Here is a 12888-nt window from a genome sequence, read left to right as displayed (position 1 = left end):
AAACTATTATAAAAAACACAAATGTTGTAGAATATTAGAAAGATACTCCTCATGGTGCAGAGCAGACAATATTCACCAGACACATAGACGGGGGTGGCACCTTAGTAAGCTCTCAGCCAGGAGTGCCAGACAGAGGGTACTCAAAGGAGGATTAAGGGTACACATAAAAATGTCCAAACGACTCAATCATTTAGCCCAAGTATTTATTCCAACACATTGAAAAGCATTGTAACATAACCCAACATGTGAAAGAGCCTCACATGCAGGGTGAGAAGACACAATCAGGAAAAAACATTCCTTGCTTGCAGCCCGTCAGGTCCGCTTGTCCTTCAGCCTGTGAGGAAGGCATACACTCCTCACACTGTGCAGCGTGTGGGGACAACACTTCATTGATAATATGTATCTTTCACCCTGCACAGCCTATAAGGAGAGTATGCATGTTACCTTGCACAGCCTATGAGGGGGGTATGTATGTTACCCTGCACAGCCAGAGGGGGGGAATATTTCTCTTAGCTCAGTCTGTCGTTAGAGTACATATTTCACTGTGCTCAGCTTCTAAGGAGGGTATATCTTTTCCCATGCACAGGTTATGAGGAGGTGTTATTTTACACTCTGTGCAGTCTCTGGGAGGGGCGGGGGGGTCGACATATATTTAATGCTGCATAGTCTGCGGGGCGGGTATATCTTTCACTTTGCACTGCTTGAGGGATGGTAGATCTTTCATTCTGCACAGCCTGGGGTAGAGTACATTTTGCACTCTGCACAGTCTAGCGTAGAGTACACAGTTCACCCTGCACAACATGGGTAGAGTAGATCTTTCACCCAGCACAGCCTATGAGGACGGTGTGTATGTTACCCTGCACAGTCTTCAGGGTCAGGGGGGGTAATATTTCTGTCGGCTCAGCCTGTCGTGAAAGTACATATTACACCATGCACAGCTTCTGAGGAGGGTATATCTTTTCCCTCTTTTCCCATGCACAGGTTGTGAAGAGGTGTTATTTTACACTCTGTGCAGTGTCTGGGAGGGTATATCTTTTCCCATGCACAGGTTGTGAAGAGGTGTTATTTTACACTCTGTGCAGTGTCTGGGGAGGGTATATCTTTTCCCATGCACAGGTTGTGAGGAGGTGTTATTTTACACTCTGTGCAGTGTCTCGGAGGGTATATCTTTTCCCATGCACAGGTTGTGAAGAGGTGTTATTTTACACTCGGTGCAGCGTCTGGGGAGGGTATATCTTTTCCCATGCACAGGTTGTGAGGAGGTGTTATTTTACACTCAGGGCAGTGTCTGGGGAGGGTATATATTTTCCCATGCACAGGTTGTGAGGAGGTGTTATTTTACACTCTGTGCAGTGTCTGGGGAGGGTATATCTTTTCCCATGCACAGGTTGTGAGGAGGTGTTATTTTACACACTGTGCAGTGTCTGGGGAGGGTATATCTTTTCCCATGCACAGGTTGTGAAGAGGTGTTATTTTACACTCTGTGCAGCGTCTGGGGAGGGTATGTCTTTTCCCCATGCACAGGTTGTGAAGAGGTGTTATTTTACACTCGGTGCAGCGTCTGGGGAGGGTATATCTTTTCCCATGCACAGGTTGTGAAGAGGTGTTATTTTACACTCGGTGCAGTGTCTGGGGAGTGTATATTTTTCCCATGCACAGGTTGTGAAGAGGTGTTATTTTACACTCTGTGCAGTGTCTGGCGAGGGTATATCTTTTCCCATGCACAGGTTGTGAAGAGGTGTTATTTTACACTCTGTGCAGTGTCTGGGGAGGGTATATCTTTTCCCATGCACAGGTTGTGAGGAGGTGTTATTTTACACTCTGTGCAGTGTCTCGGAGGGTATATCTTTTCCCATGCACAGGTTGTGAAGAGGTGTTATTTTACACTCGGTGCAGCGTCTGGGGAGGGTATATCTTTTCCCATGCACAGGTTGTGAGGAGGTGTTATTTTACACTCAGGGCAGTGTCTGGGGAGGGTATATATTTTCCCATGCACAGGTTGTGAGGAGGTGTTATTTTACACTCTGTGCAGTGTCTGAGGAGGGTATATCTTTTCCCATGCACAGGTTGTGAGGAGGTGTTATTTTACACACTGTGCAGTGTCTGGGGAGGGTATATCTTTTCCCATGCACAGGTTGTGAAGAGGTGTTATTTTACACTCTGTGCAGCGTCTGGGGAGGGTATGTCTTTTCCCCATGCACAGGTTGTGAAGAGGTGTTATTTTACACTCGGTGCAGCGTCTGGGGAGGGTATATCTTTTCCCATGCACAGGTTGTGAAGAGGTGTTATTTTACACTCGGTGCAGTGTCTGGGGAGTGTATATTTTTCCCATGCACAGGTTGTGAAGAGGTGTTATTTTACACTCTGTGCAGTGTCTGGCGAGGGTATATCTTTTCCCATGCACAGGTTGTGAAGAGGAGTTATTTTACACTCGGTGCAGCGTCTGGGGAGGGTATATCTTTTCCCATGCACAGGTTGTGAAGAGGTGTTATTTTACACTCTGTGCAGTGTCTGTGGGGTATATCTTTTCCCATGCACAGGTTGTGAAGAGGAGTTATTTTACACTCGGTGCAGCGTCTGGGGAGGGTATATCTTTTCCCATGCACAGGTTGTGAAGAGGTGTTATTTTACACTCTGTGCAGTGTCTGTGGGGTATATCTTTTCCCATGCACAGGTTGTGAAGAGGTGTTATTTTACACTCTGTGCAGTGTCTGTGGAGGGCATATATTGTGATAAATCCAACAATGGCATCACTCCTTTCTCTGAGGTCACCTGCCCTCCTGTGGCCAGGGTGAGGCAGAGGCTTTCTGATCCCAACCCTGGGCGTGGCTATATATGAGGGAGGATCACATGGGAGGAGGTTATCCTTGGGCAGAATACACAGCATCGCTGGAGGGAGAAACATACCCCCCTGTTCCTTTTGGGGATGTGTCTTCCCTTCCCTTAGACCCTAATGGCCTATTGTAATATTCTCCCTCAAATCCTTTGCCTATTCCACCTCCAATATTCGCCGTCGTGACATAGGAACAATGTATGCAAAACTAGAACAGGTGTCAAGAGGCAGAAAGCGGTATTGATTATCCCCAAAAGGATCCAATACCAGCCTCCCAATATCACATAATAAAAATGAATTGGTAACATGAACATGGACCCTCGTGACTGTCTAAACCTTTGTGACTTTAAAGCTACTGAAATTATAAAACCAGACCTCCTCAGTAATACCATCTTTTCTGTCTATAGGTATGGAAAAGAAAGACAGGAAAGCAAACACTGACTAGAATTGCCATAAGCACGAGAATACTGGCATGAGGAAGAGGGAGCAAGTAATACAGATTTCCAAGAACCAAGCTACGCGCTCTGGTGTTTGGATTGACCCAATTGAAACCTGGAAGTTTAAAAACATTGAAAGCCAGAGAAAAGAGCAACTTCCTCCCAGTTTGAACTGGGGACCCGAAGAGTGGCGTGCAGAGCGAAGCTGTTCAGGAGAAGATGTTGCATCTCCCTCTGAGGCGTGCGGAAGCTGGAGATACGAATCAGTGTAGCGGAGCAGAAGGACTCGCCAGCTGAGAGGGAGCAGAACGTTGTGCAAGCAGAGCGTACCACAGGAGCTCCAGGAACCACGAGAAGTGTCCTGGGCATTCGGCAGCTGGAGGAAGCAGGGTTACCCTCACCGAGACCAAAAGAATAGAAGGTGTGCAGGAGCAGAGCCGCGAGCGATGCCAGAGAGATGTCAGAACAGTGCAGAGTGGAAAGCAGGTGCCAAAACTATGCTGCATAAGCGTGAACGGGACCGAAGGCGCTACACCGAGCCAGTGAGTCAGCCCAAGCAGAGTGGGGACCCTGGGGCGATTCAGCGACCACGCCCAATACAGTTTGAACATTATAAAGCTGCAGAGACAGGAGCAATAAGATGATTTTTATTGAGTCAGAAGGGCAGAGTGCAAACACGAACCCCAACAATACATATATACATTGAATACAAATATGGGGAAAACTTAAAGCAAACATTGAAACCATTCAATATGCCGAATCAAGAAAGGCATATGCAATTTTGAATGTAAAGAAAAACTGTTGGAAGTAAGAAGTCCTGGCAGGCGAGTAACCCAGGCGGTGACAAGTCCATAAGAAGTCCTGGCAGGGGACTATACCAGGCAACTGCAAAACTACAAAAAAGTCTCAAGAAAGGACAGCGTTTGTTGAGTGAGACATCCTGGCAGGAGAGTATACCAGGCAGTTGAAAATGCTTTAAGGAGTGCATGGTATCAAACAGTGAAGACAGACACAAGTGATCACACAGTTTAAGTATCTTTATGGAACTTCAGTGGGTTGGTAGAACGCCCATCTAGATCTAAAGATGGAAGAAAGCTACAACCATCAAATAAATAACGCAGTCCTAGTGGAGTCTGTCAAAATATAAGGGCCTATACTAATGAACCTATTGCCAATCCTTACTTTTATTTTGTTCAATACATTTTTGTTTAATGTTCAAGTTGATACAATCCATAACAAAGTAAGAACAAGCAAGTAAACAAAAAGATATATCAATTACAAAACAGTATAGCAACAGTAACCATTATCTATAAGCAAAGAACAGCAATCCTTCCTTCTAAATACAAAATGGTGTGGGATAACAATGTATGCAAAAGAAAAGTGTTCAAGAAATTATATGTCAGGATAGTTGAGCAGTTAGCTTCCCTTCCCAACATTTTCAACACAGGTCAAAGCTGCATGTGCAGCCTTCGCACACACTCTGGTTTCTTGGCAACAAGGTAACAGTTCAACCCAGAGGCATCGGGGCCTTCCGCCAAAGTCTCTCTTGCAATGACAGTCTCTTATTGCAGAGGGTCTGATGTAACAAAACAAAAACAAAAGTTCCTTTCCTTTGTCAGGGTTTCACATTCACAAGTTCAAAACTCTCCCTCCTTTGGGCTCGGACCACAGATCCCTCTCCTTCGGGCTCGGATCCTCTTTTCCACAATGTTCCCAACTTGGTCTCCTTCTTTGGGGCTCGGACCGTGTATCACCCTCATATGGGCTCAGATCCCAGTTTCCACCTTATCTTCATTACGTATATCTCACTCTCAACAGTTCCCCTCAATCAGACTTAAACCATCTTTGTTTCACATCTCCTTTCGTTCCCCTCAGACGGGCTCAAACCTTGTGCAGTAAAGTTCACCACGCTTCCCTCAGCCGGGCTCAAACACAATGAAAGCAGGGCTCCCTTCTCCTTGCTTTCTCGGCATCCCTCAATCGGGACCACACCAATTATATCCTTTGTTGTCAAAGACTTTCCATTGTACGAGGCTTTCACACTCACCTCAGTATGTAAGGCCTCTTGGTACTCATAATTTATCAAACAAAACGTTCCTTTCACCTTCCTGTATTTCACAAGTCTTTTACGATTTAATGAGACTTTAGAGAAGACAACACCATGTTGCCGGACCACTCCACTACTATGTATTTCTTTATTGGCAATTGTTACAATGTCTCTGCTTCTCTTGCCACACGCGCAAACTTTCAAAGCGTTATTGTATCTTTCATCCTTTTACGCAAACCATCTTCACTGACCAGTTGCAGATCCTTTTCTTCGGGATTCTTTTTGAAGTTAAAGGCAAGGCTGATGCATCAACTATATCTGACTCTTTCCAATCTGGTCGTTGACCTGAAAGAGGAGTTGCTCATCCTTGAGCACTGGCAAGGAGAGTCTCTCTGTTTACTTTAACTCCGCTATGCGACCTTCGTTATGCTGCGGATATGGCCACGACCTCCCTCGCTATGCCTGTCCGTCCAGCTCTGCATCCAGGGTCGACTCTGCCGTAAGGGAATGGGTCCTGCACTTGTGCCGCCTTGCTCATTGTGTGCTCTCATGCTCCTTCTTTTAACCATGTCGGGAGAGGTAATAGGGGTCAGGTGTGTACGATTACAATTAAGTGCTTGACCCTGCCTGATCTCATTAGCAGGACAACATGAGGGTAGTTGGTGATAGTCTTTCCTCTGTGTCGTAAGTGGCAATGTCCCTGGAATCCTCCCCGGAATCAGTGATCACCTTTCCTCCTCAGCTGAACCGCTGGTATCGAGGTGAGCCTTCTTCTTTAATCTTCTGGATCTGTAGTCTTTTTTTATGCAGGTAGGGCCTTCCCAGAGAGGAAGACACAGTGGCTGCTTGTCCAGTTAGCAGGCCTGTGGCCCCTCTCCCGAGGTAACCAAAAAAGGGGAAAAGCCACAATCGGCATAACAAACACCTGTAGTCTGGGAGCATAGTAGACAAGCATAGACTTGTTGGTATCCAGGTACGGTCCCTTGTAGAGAGTGAGATCCAGACGGGAAGGCAGGCTCAGGACTGGGGAAGAGGGCAGAGACTTGGGAGGACGACCAGAGAAGTGATGAGTCCTCTATGAAAGCAGGGAGAGAGAACCGGGAGACGACCCACACAAAAAAAAGGTAATGCTGGTTGTCAAGGCACCTTAATACACAAAGTCAGAAGGCCTGGGGCCTAGTGTGCAAGGTATACGAAAGTACACAGAGCCACAAGGGAGAGAGCGAAGCCAGAGGGAGAAGGGGAACAGAGAAAGAGAAAAGCGAAACCAGAGAGGACTCGGGCGAGGAAGGCAGCCCACAGAGAGAGAGCAGCAAAGGGGGAAAACACCCAGGTACTGCGGCCGACAAAAGGAGAGCCGTGCCATGAGGGCATGGCCTGACCGCCAGAGAAGAGGGGGTGAAAGCAAGGAGGAAAGCGTTCCGGTGTAAACGAAGAGACGAAACACAAGCGTCAGACCCACAGCAAAGAGGAAGGCAACTCGGGTTGCAACACGCCGACCACCAGGAGAGTAGGGATTAAGAACCTCCCGGCAGCGGCAATGATGTATGACAACTAGACCGCTCAAGAACGAGCGTGGATACGTGATGGGCCAGATCAATGGAGGCAAGTCCTCCATTGATTCCAGAGCCACCAGCTGCCAGCAAGATGTTTTATACAGGTTATCTTTACTATTCCCAGTTTTCTCTTCTTCCCAGTATTATGTGGAAATGGGGAGGGGAAGATGTTGTGTGTTTGAAAATGTCCCAAAACGGTAGAGGTGTTGTGCGATTGTGGGTAACTGCAAAAAGTGAGATATCGTGTCTCGCCATCATGTGTCTCGGTCCCACTCCCCGAGGACCCCTCACCCAGGTGATCCTCCAGCACTTTTCCATCCCCAGGGTCTGGATCCAAAGGCGATGGCTGTGCCCTGGCAACCTGAGCAAAGGATCCCTGGGGTCTGGGCAGTCAAACACCTTCTGGTTTTTCATAGTGCATATGAAGCCTGGCAGGGGAGTATTCCAGCCAACAGCAAAACTACAGAAAAGTCCCAAGAAAGGAAATTGTTTGTTGAACAAAGAAGGAACTTGGTAAAAGAAGGAATTACAAGGCTTCTACCTAACAGGATTATTGTGGGCCAAGAAAAGGCACAAAGAACCGTTAGACCAGGAGACATTCATACACCCTTGAAGAATCCAGGGGAAGTGGACCACCCTCTGGAACCAAGGTTCTGTTACCTTGGAGAACTTATGCTAGAGCAATTCTAGTTTCATTTATGAACACTTTTTGCAAACATTCAGATTAAAGACATTTCCCTTTATTATTTTGTTTATAGAGCGAGAGTCAGGATACAACATTTGGACACAAGGACGGTTTTGATTTCCGACACTCGACACAGACAGATCCTTAGTTTTTGGTTATAGGTAGGGATGTTCCTCGTAGAGCAGGGTCAGAGAGGCCTTTTCCAAACCCATTTAAGCTAATAAACGTCTTTAACCCAAAACATGACAACTGTTTGTCTGGCTTTCATTCCTGAGCTCTCAACATTTAATGCTGCACAGCCTGCAGGGAGGGGATATATTTCACCCTGCTCAGCCGGGGGTAGAGTATATCCTTCATCCTGCACAGCATGGGGGTAGAGTATATCCTTCATCCTGCACTGCCTCGGGGTAGACTATCGTTCACCCTGCACAGATTTGGGGAGGGTATATCTTTCACTCTGGACTCCTTGTGGGATGGTATATCTTTCACCCTGCACAGCTTGGGGTAGAGTATATCTTTCACCCTGCACAGTTGGGGGTAGAGTATTCCATTCACCCTGCACAGCCTGGTGTAGAGCATACCTTTCACCCTGCACTGCATAGCCTGGGGTAGAGTATGTATTTATTTATTTAAAAGAATTCCATTTGTAAAGCGTCTAAGCCCTTAGGCATCAGAACGCTGTTGTAAACCAGTTATATTTTTACAGAGCTTCAGGGAGGATACTCAAAGTGACAAGAGGGGGTAGGCAAACGTCTTACGGTGGTTAGGCAAAGAGGCAGGTTTTCAGGGCTTTGCGGACTGCCCAGTAAGATTCCCATGTTCTGAGGTCCGTTGGCATGGCATTCCATCGTTGGGCTGCGACTGATGGGAAGCTTACTCCTCCCCCTTTAGCCCTTTACACTCTAGGCGTGAATAATTTACAGGCCTGGAGGGATCTGGTAGGCCTGTTCGGTTGTGCTCTCAGTAATTGTGTGACAGGTACTGAGGGGCTGTTTTGCTCAAGCATTTGTGAGTGATTGTCAGGGTTTTGAATATAATTCTTTGTCTGATTTGTAGCCCGTGAGCTTGTTTTCTTGCAGCTGTGATATGTTCTCTCTTGGAGATGTTGAGTGCTGCTCTTAGGGCATTGTTCTGTATTATTTGAAGCTTATTTAGGTTCCGTTTGAAGGTTCCTGCGAAGAGGGTGTTGCAATAGTCTAATCTAGCGTCCGTTATTGCTCTGGTAATGGTTAGGCAGCTCTCTGTGGTCAGGAATTGATCAGCTTGGCAGTGTAGGCTGACGAGGTTGCGATGGAGCTTACTTGTCTGTTGAGGGAGAGCGACGCGTCTAAATATATGCCCAGGGCTTTTATCGACTTAGAGACTGGGATTTGTATTCTGTCTATCTTGAAAGCTGAAAAGTGTGTGCTGAGGTTCATTAGCACTGTCGGTGAGCCAACCAGTAGTATCTAGGACTTGTCATCATTGAGGCATAAATAGTTGGCAGCCATCCATGCTTGGATGGTGGCACAGACTTTGTTAAGCATGAGGGAGTCGTTGTCGTCATAGGCGCCCGTCAGCAGAAGGTGGACTTGAGCATTGTCCGCGTAGTTAGTGGCATGGCTGGCTCTAAATCCTGATTGGCGTATTCCCAAAATGAGGTTAGATTTCGAGGTTAGATTTCGAAGTAACTTTGAATCTGATCGTATGCTACCCTATCTAAGATTTTAAGTAAAAATGGAACGGTGGTGATTGGGCGATAGTTGTTGGGCAATTCAGGGTCTAGCAAAGGTTTTTTTAATAAAGGGAGGACCCAGGGTTCTTTAAGGCTGGAGGAACAGTGTTGGTGGTAAAGGAGGCATTAATAACATTGGTGATGAAGGGGACAAGGTCAGGGGTGCAGTCTTTGATGGCGGTGGCTGGACAAATGTTGCCTAAACATCTGGAGGGTTTAAGGTTTTAATGATGTTGGTAGTTTCTGAGATAGTTCTGAAGAGAAAGGGTAGGGTGACAAATGATTTATCGGGGGACGGTGGGTAACTGGGATTGGATTGACTACGTTTTAGTGCGATTCTTTCCTGTAAAAGACCCATTTTATTTCTGATAGCGTCTTGGATGTTGGCACACCAGGCTTCGTATTTGAGAATAGTGGAGGGTGGTGTCGTGGGAGATTCAAACTCTCTTAGTATTTTAAATAGCTCTTGCGAGTTAGAGTTTGCTCTGGCTATTCTAATGCTGTAGGTATCTGCTTTGGCCTTGATGATTGCTAGTTTATATTCTTTTGCAAGATTAAGGAATTAAAGTTTTGATAGTTCTGAGGGTTTTTCTTCCAAAGACCTTCTGCTTTCCTTTTCTTGGAGCGTAGAGCTAGTAGGGGCTCTGTGAACTAGGAGTTGGTGTGGTCTTTAGGTTTGGGCTTTCTTGGGATGATAGGCGCAATGGTGTCAATACCTTTCGTGAGTGTGCTCGAATGAAGATCTGCTAGTTGTTGAGGGTCAACAGAGGTGATATTTTCCCTTGACAGTGGTAGTAGGAAAGGGGCTGATGAGTATTTGGTGAACTTCTTGGTGCTGCGGGCACAAGAAGGTGGTGGAGAGTGAGGGGCAGATGAATGACTGGGTTTTGTTACGGGGAGTGTAAAAGAGAGGCGGTAGTGGTCCGACCAGGGGACGGGTTTGTTGGCAGGGGGGGGGGGGGTTATCGTATTGTTGAGGTCTGCTATCCAGTCAAGGGTTCTTCCTTTAGAGTGAGTAGGTGCTGAGACTCGGTGTTGGAATCCAAGGTCTGTGAGGGTGTTTGCAATACTGGAGACTGTTATCTGTAGCGTCGTGGAGGCCCGGGTTTAGGCCACCTAGGAGTATTATTCGAGATGTAGGTTTGAGATTCTCCCCTAGCAGATGACGGAGGTCGTCTTCAAAGGTGGCAGGGGAAGTGGGTTGGCGGTAGATTACATGTATGGTAATGGTGCCTGAGGGTGCTACAACCAGTTTAGCAGTGAGGCATTCATAGCTACCTTAAGAGGCTGTGAAGGTGGATCTGATGAGGAGACTTTCTTTGTAGATGATCGCTACTCCGCTCCCCGTGTGTTTACTCTGTCACATCTCATGATAGTATATCCTTCTGGTAGCACTAGAGATAGGGCAGGACCAGAGGCTTCATGGAGCCAGATTTCGATGATGGCTAGGAAGTCGAACTCCAATTTGGATGTCAGTGGAATGCGCTGGTAGGGATCTGGCATTGATGAGGGCAGTTTGTAAAAGGGTGGTATGTTTTGGATGGGTCAGGGTGGTTGTATAAAATCAGTGGGGCTTGTTCTTGACTGGGTTAAGATCCTGTGATTGCACTGGTCTGAGGGTGAGTTTCTGGGGTGGATTGGGGGTGTGGCTGCTTTTATCAATAGGATTAGAGTAGAGGTTGGTCAGGGTGTTGGATGGATGCTGACTGATGTTAGTTAGGGACTTGTAGGTAGTCTTAAAGATTTTGGGGTGCTGCGTGGCAGGATCAAGATTGTCTGGAGCGCTGCCGCGGGTATGTTCGCCCAGGTGTTTGTTTCTTATCCATGTCTGCGCAGGACAGTGTGAAGGGGTGATTGGGACGGTTCTAGAGTGTAATCTATGGTTCCTCTGCCGTAGGGGCGGCTATGAGGCAGCATAAATGTGTGTGTTATGCACTAGGGCCTGATGGGGCAAATTGTTACCGTGGATACAAGGTTTTGAATTGTGCCAGTTGGGCTGTGTAAGGGATGGCGTGAGGATGGCCCTAAGTGGTGTTCAGTCAATCGCGTGGGCTGCTGGCGGGTGCTCATTGTTGTTGTGCGGCGGTGGAGGGCAGAGAAGCTAGCACACGCAAGTATGGTTGCGGTCAGCGGGGTCATCCCCTCGATGGGGCTAGTACGATATGGCCTAATTTGGAAGGAATCCTTAATGTCGCGAGGCCCGCAAGGGGTAGGCTGATCGCGTGGGGGTTATATGATATGATATGATATGGCATTTGTTGTCTCTGGAGGAGTGAGATGGGGACGTGTGGCTGTTCCTGCTGTGGGTGTGTCCTGTCCGGGTGACGGGTTTGTGTGGGATAATGGATTGGGTATTGCGGGGATCAGCTTTGTCAGTGGGCGGCTTGGTTTTCAGTGATTGGGCTTGGCGGGAGTGTCTGCAGGCTTACCAGTGATTGCGGTGATGGTTAGGGAACGATTATGAGTCCCGTGGAGGTGAGAGAGCAGGTAAAAACAGAGTGGGGCAGATGCTTAGCAGATGACGAGGGCATTGAGTGCGTGTACCATTAGATAATTCTAACAGAGAAGCACCGGCAGTACAAGTAGGTACGGCGGGTTTACCTGGCCAATCAGGGCTTATCCGGGATGTGGATGAGAGCGGGTCCTGCATCCGCATCGGCGAGCACCACTGACCTCCAGGTGCCTTTCTGTTCTGCCTTCGGCTATACCTTTCACCCTGCACAACCTGGGGGTAGAGTATATCTTTCACCTTGCACAGTCTGGGGTAGAGTATACCTTTCACCTTGCACAGTCTGGGGTAGAGTATACCTTTCATTGTGAACAGCCTGGGGGTAGGATATATCTTTCACTCTGCACGGTCTGGGTTAGAGTATACCTTCCACCCTGCACAGCCTGGGGCAATGGTAGATCTTTCATTCTGCACAGCCTGGGGGCAGAGTATATCTTTCATTCAGCAAAGTCTCTGCATGGCTTGTGGAGAGGGTATAGCCTGTGAGTGGGGGCTATACCCAGGATGGCAGTGGGGACTACATGGGTGGGTTTAGGGGAGTCAATCATGCAGGATACTCACCAGCGCACAAGTGCATCCTCTACAGACACGGTAAGGGCATGTCCCAGGTGGAGCGAGCCTGTGACGTTTGGAGGTGGTATGCAGAGTGAAAAGGTATGCTCTTTCGCGTGGGGCAGCCGGTCCTGTAAGGGTAATCCACAGGGAGGGGTATTAACATGACATCATGGAACCATAACATTCAGTACACAGGTTACCACCAGGGATTCTGGAGAAGCAGGAGCATTAAAAACCTTAATGAGGAGCATACAATACTTCTTAGGGACGAGAAAAAAACAAGACCTAAACTGCTTCTAGGACTGGGTGGGATTGGGGGAGTGGCACAGTGATATAGGGCGTGTGACTTCTAGGATTGGGAGGGATTGGGGGGAGTGGCACAGTGATATAGGGCATGTGACTTCTAGGACTGGGTGGGATTGGGGGAGTGGCACAGTGATATAGGGCGTGTGACTTCTAGGATTGGGAGGGATTGGGGGGAGTGGCACAGTGATATAGGGCATGTGACTTCTAGGACTGGGTGGGATTGGGGGAGTGGCACAGTGATATAGG

General features: G+C 47.6%; 1 protein-coding gene across 1 annotated transcript in view; it reads right to left on the bottom strand.

Moving 5' to 3' along the window:
* The window catches only part of VARS2 (valyl-tRNA synthetase 2, mitochondrial), a 266584-nt gene that overhangs the window by 201091 nt on the left and 52605 nt on the right, over positions 1-12888 (bottom strand). Inside the window, exon 5 of the mRNA XM_069635309.1 lies at positions 12343-12464. Coding sequence (XP_069491410.1) covers positions 12343-12464 — 122 coding nt within the window. The remainder of the gene's footprint in view (positions 1-12342; positions 12465-12888) is intronic.

The sequence above is a fragment of the Ambystoma mexicanum genome, chromosome 13 (assembly GCF_040938575.1).
Source record: "Ambystoma mexicanum isolate Mex_15411 chromosome 13, UKY_AmexF1_1, whole genome shotgun sequence".
Taxonomy (NCBI): Eukaryota; Metazoa; Chordata; class Amphibia; order Caudata; family Ambystomatidae; genus Ambystoma; species Ambystoma mexicanum.
This window is presented reverse-complemented; position numbering and strand designations above follow the sequence as displayed.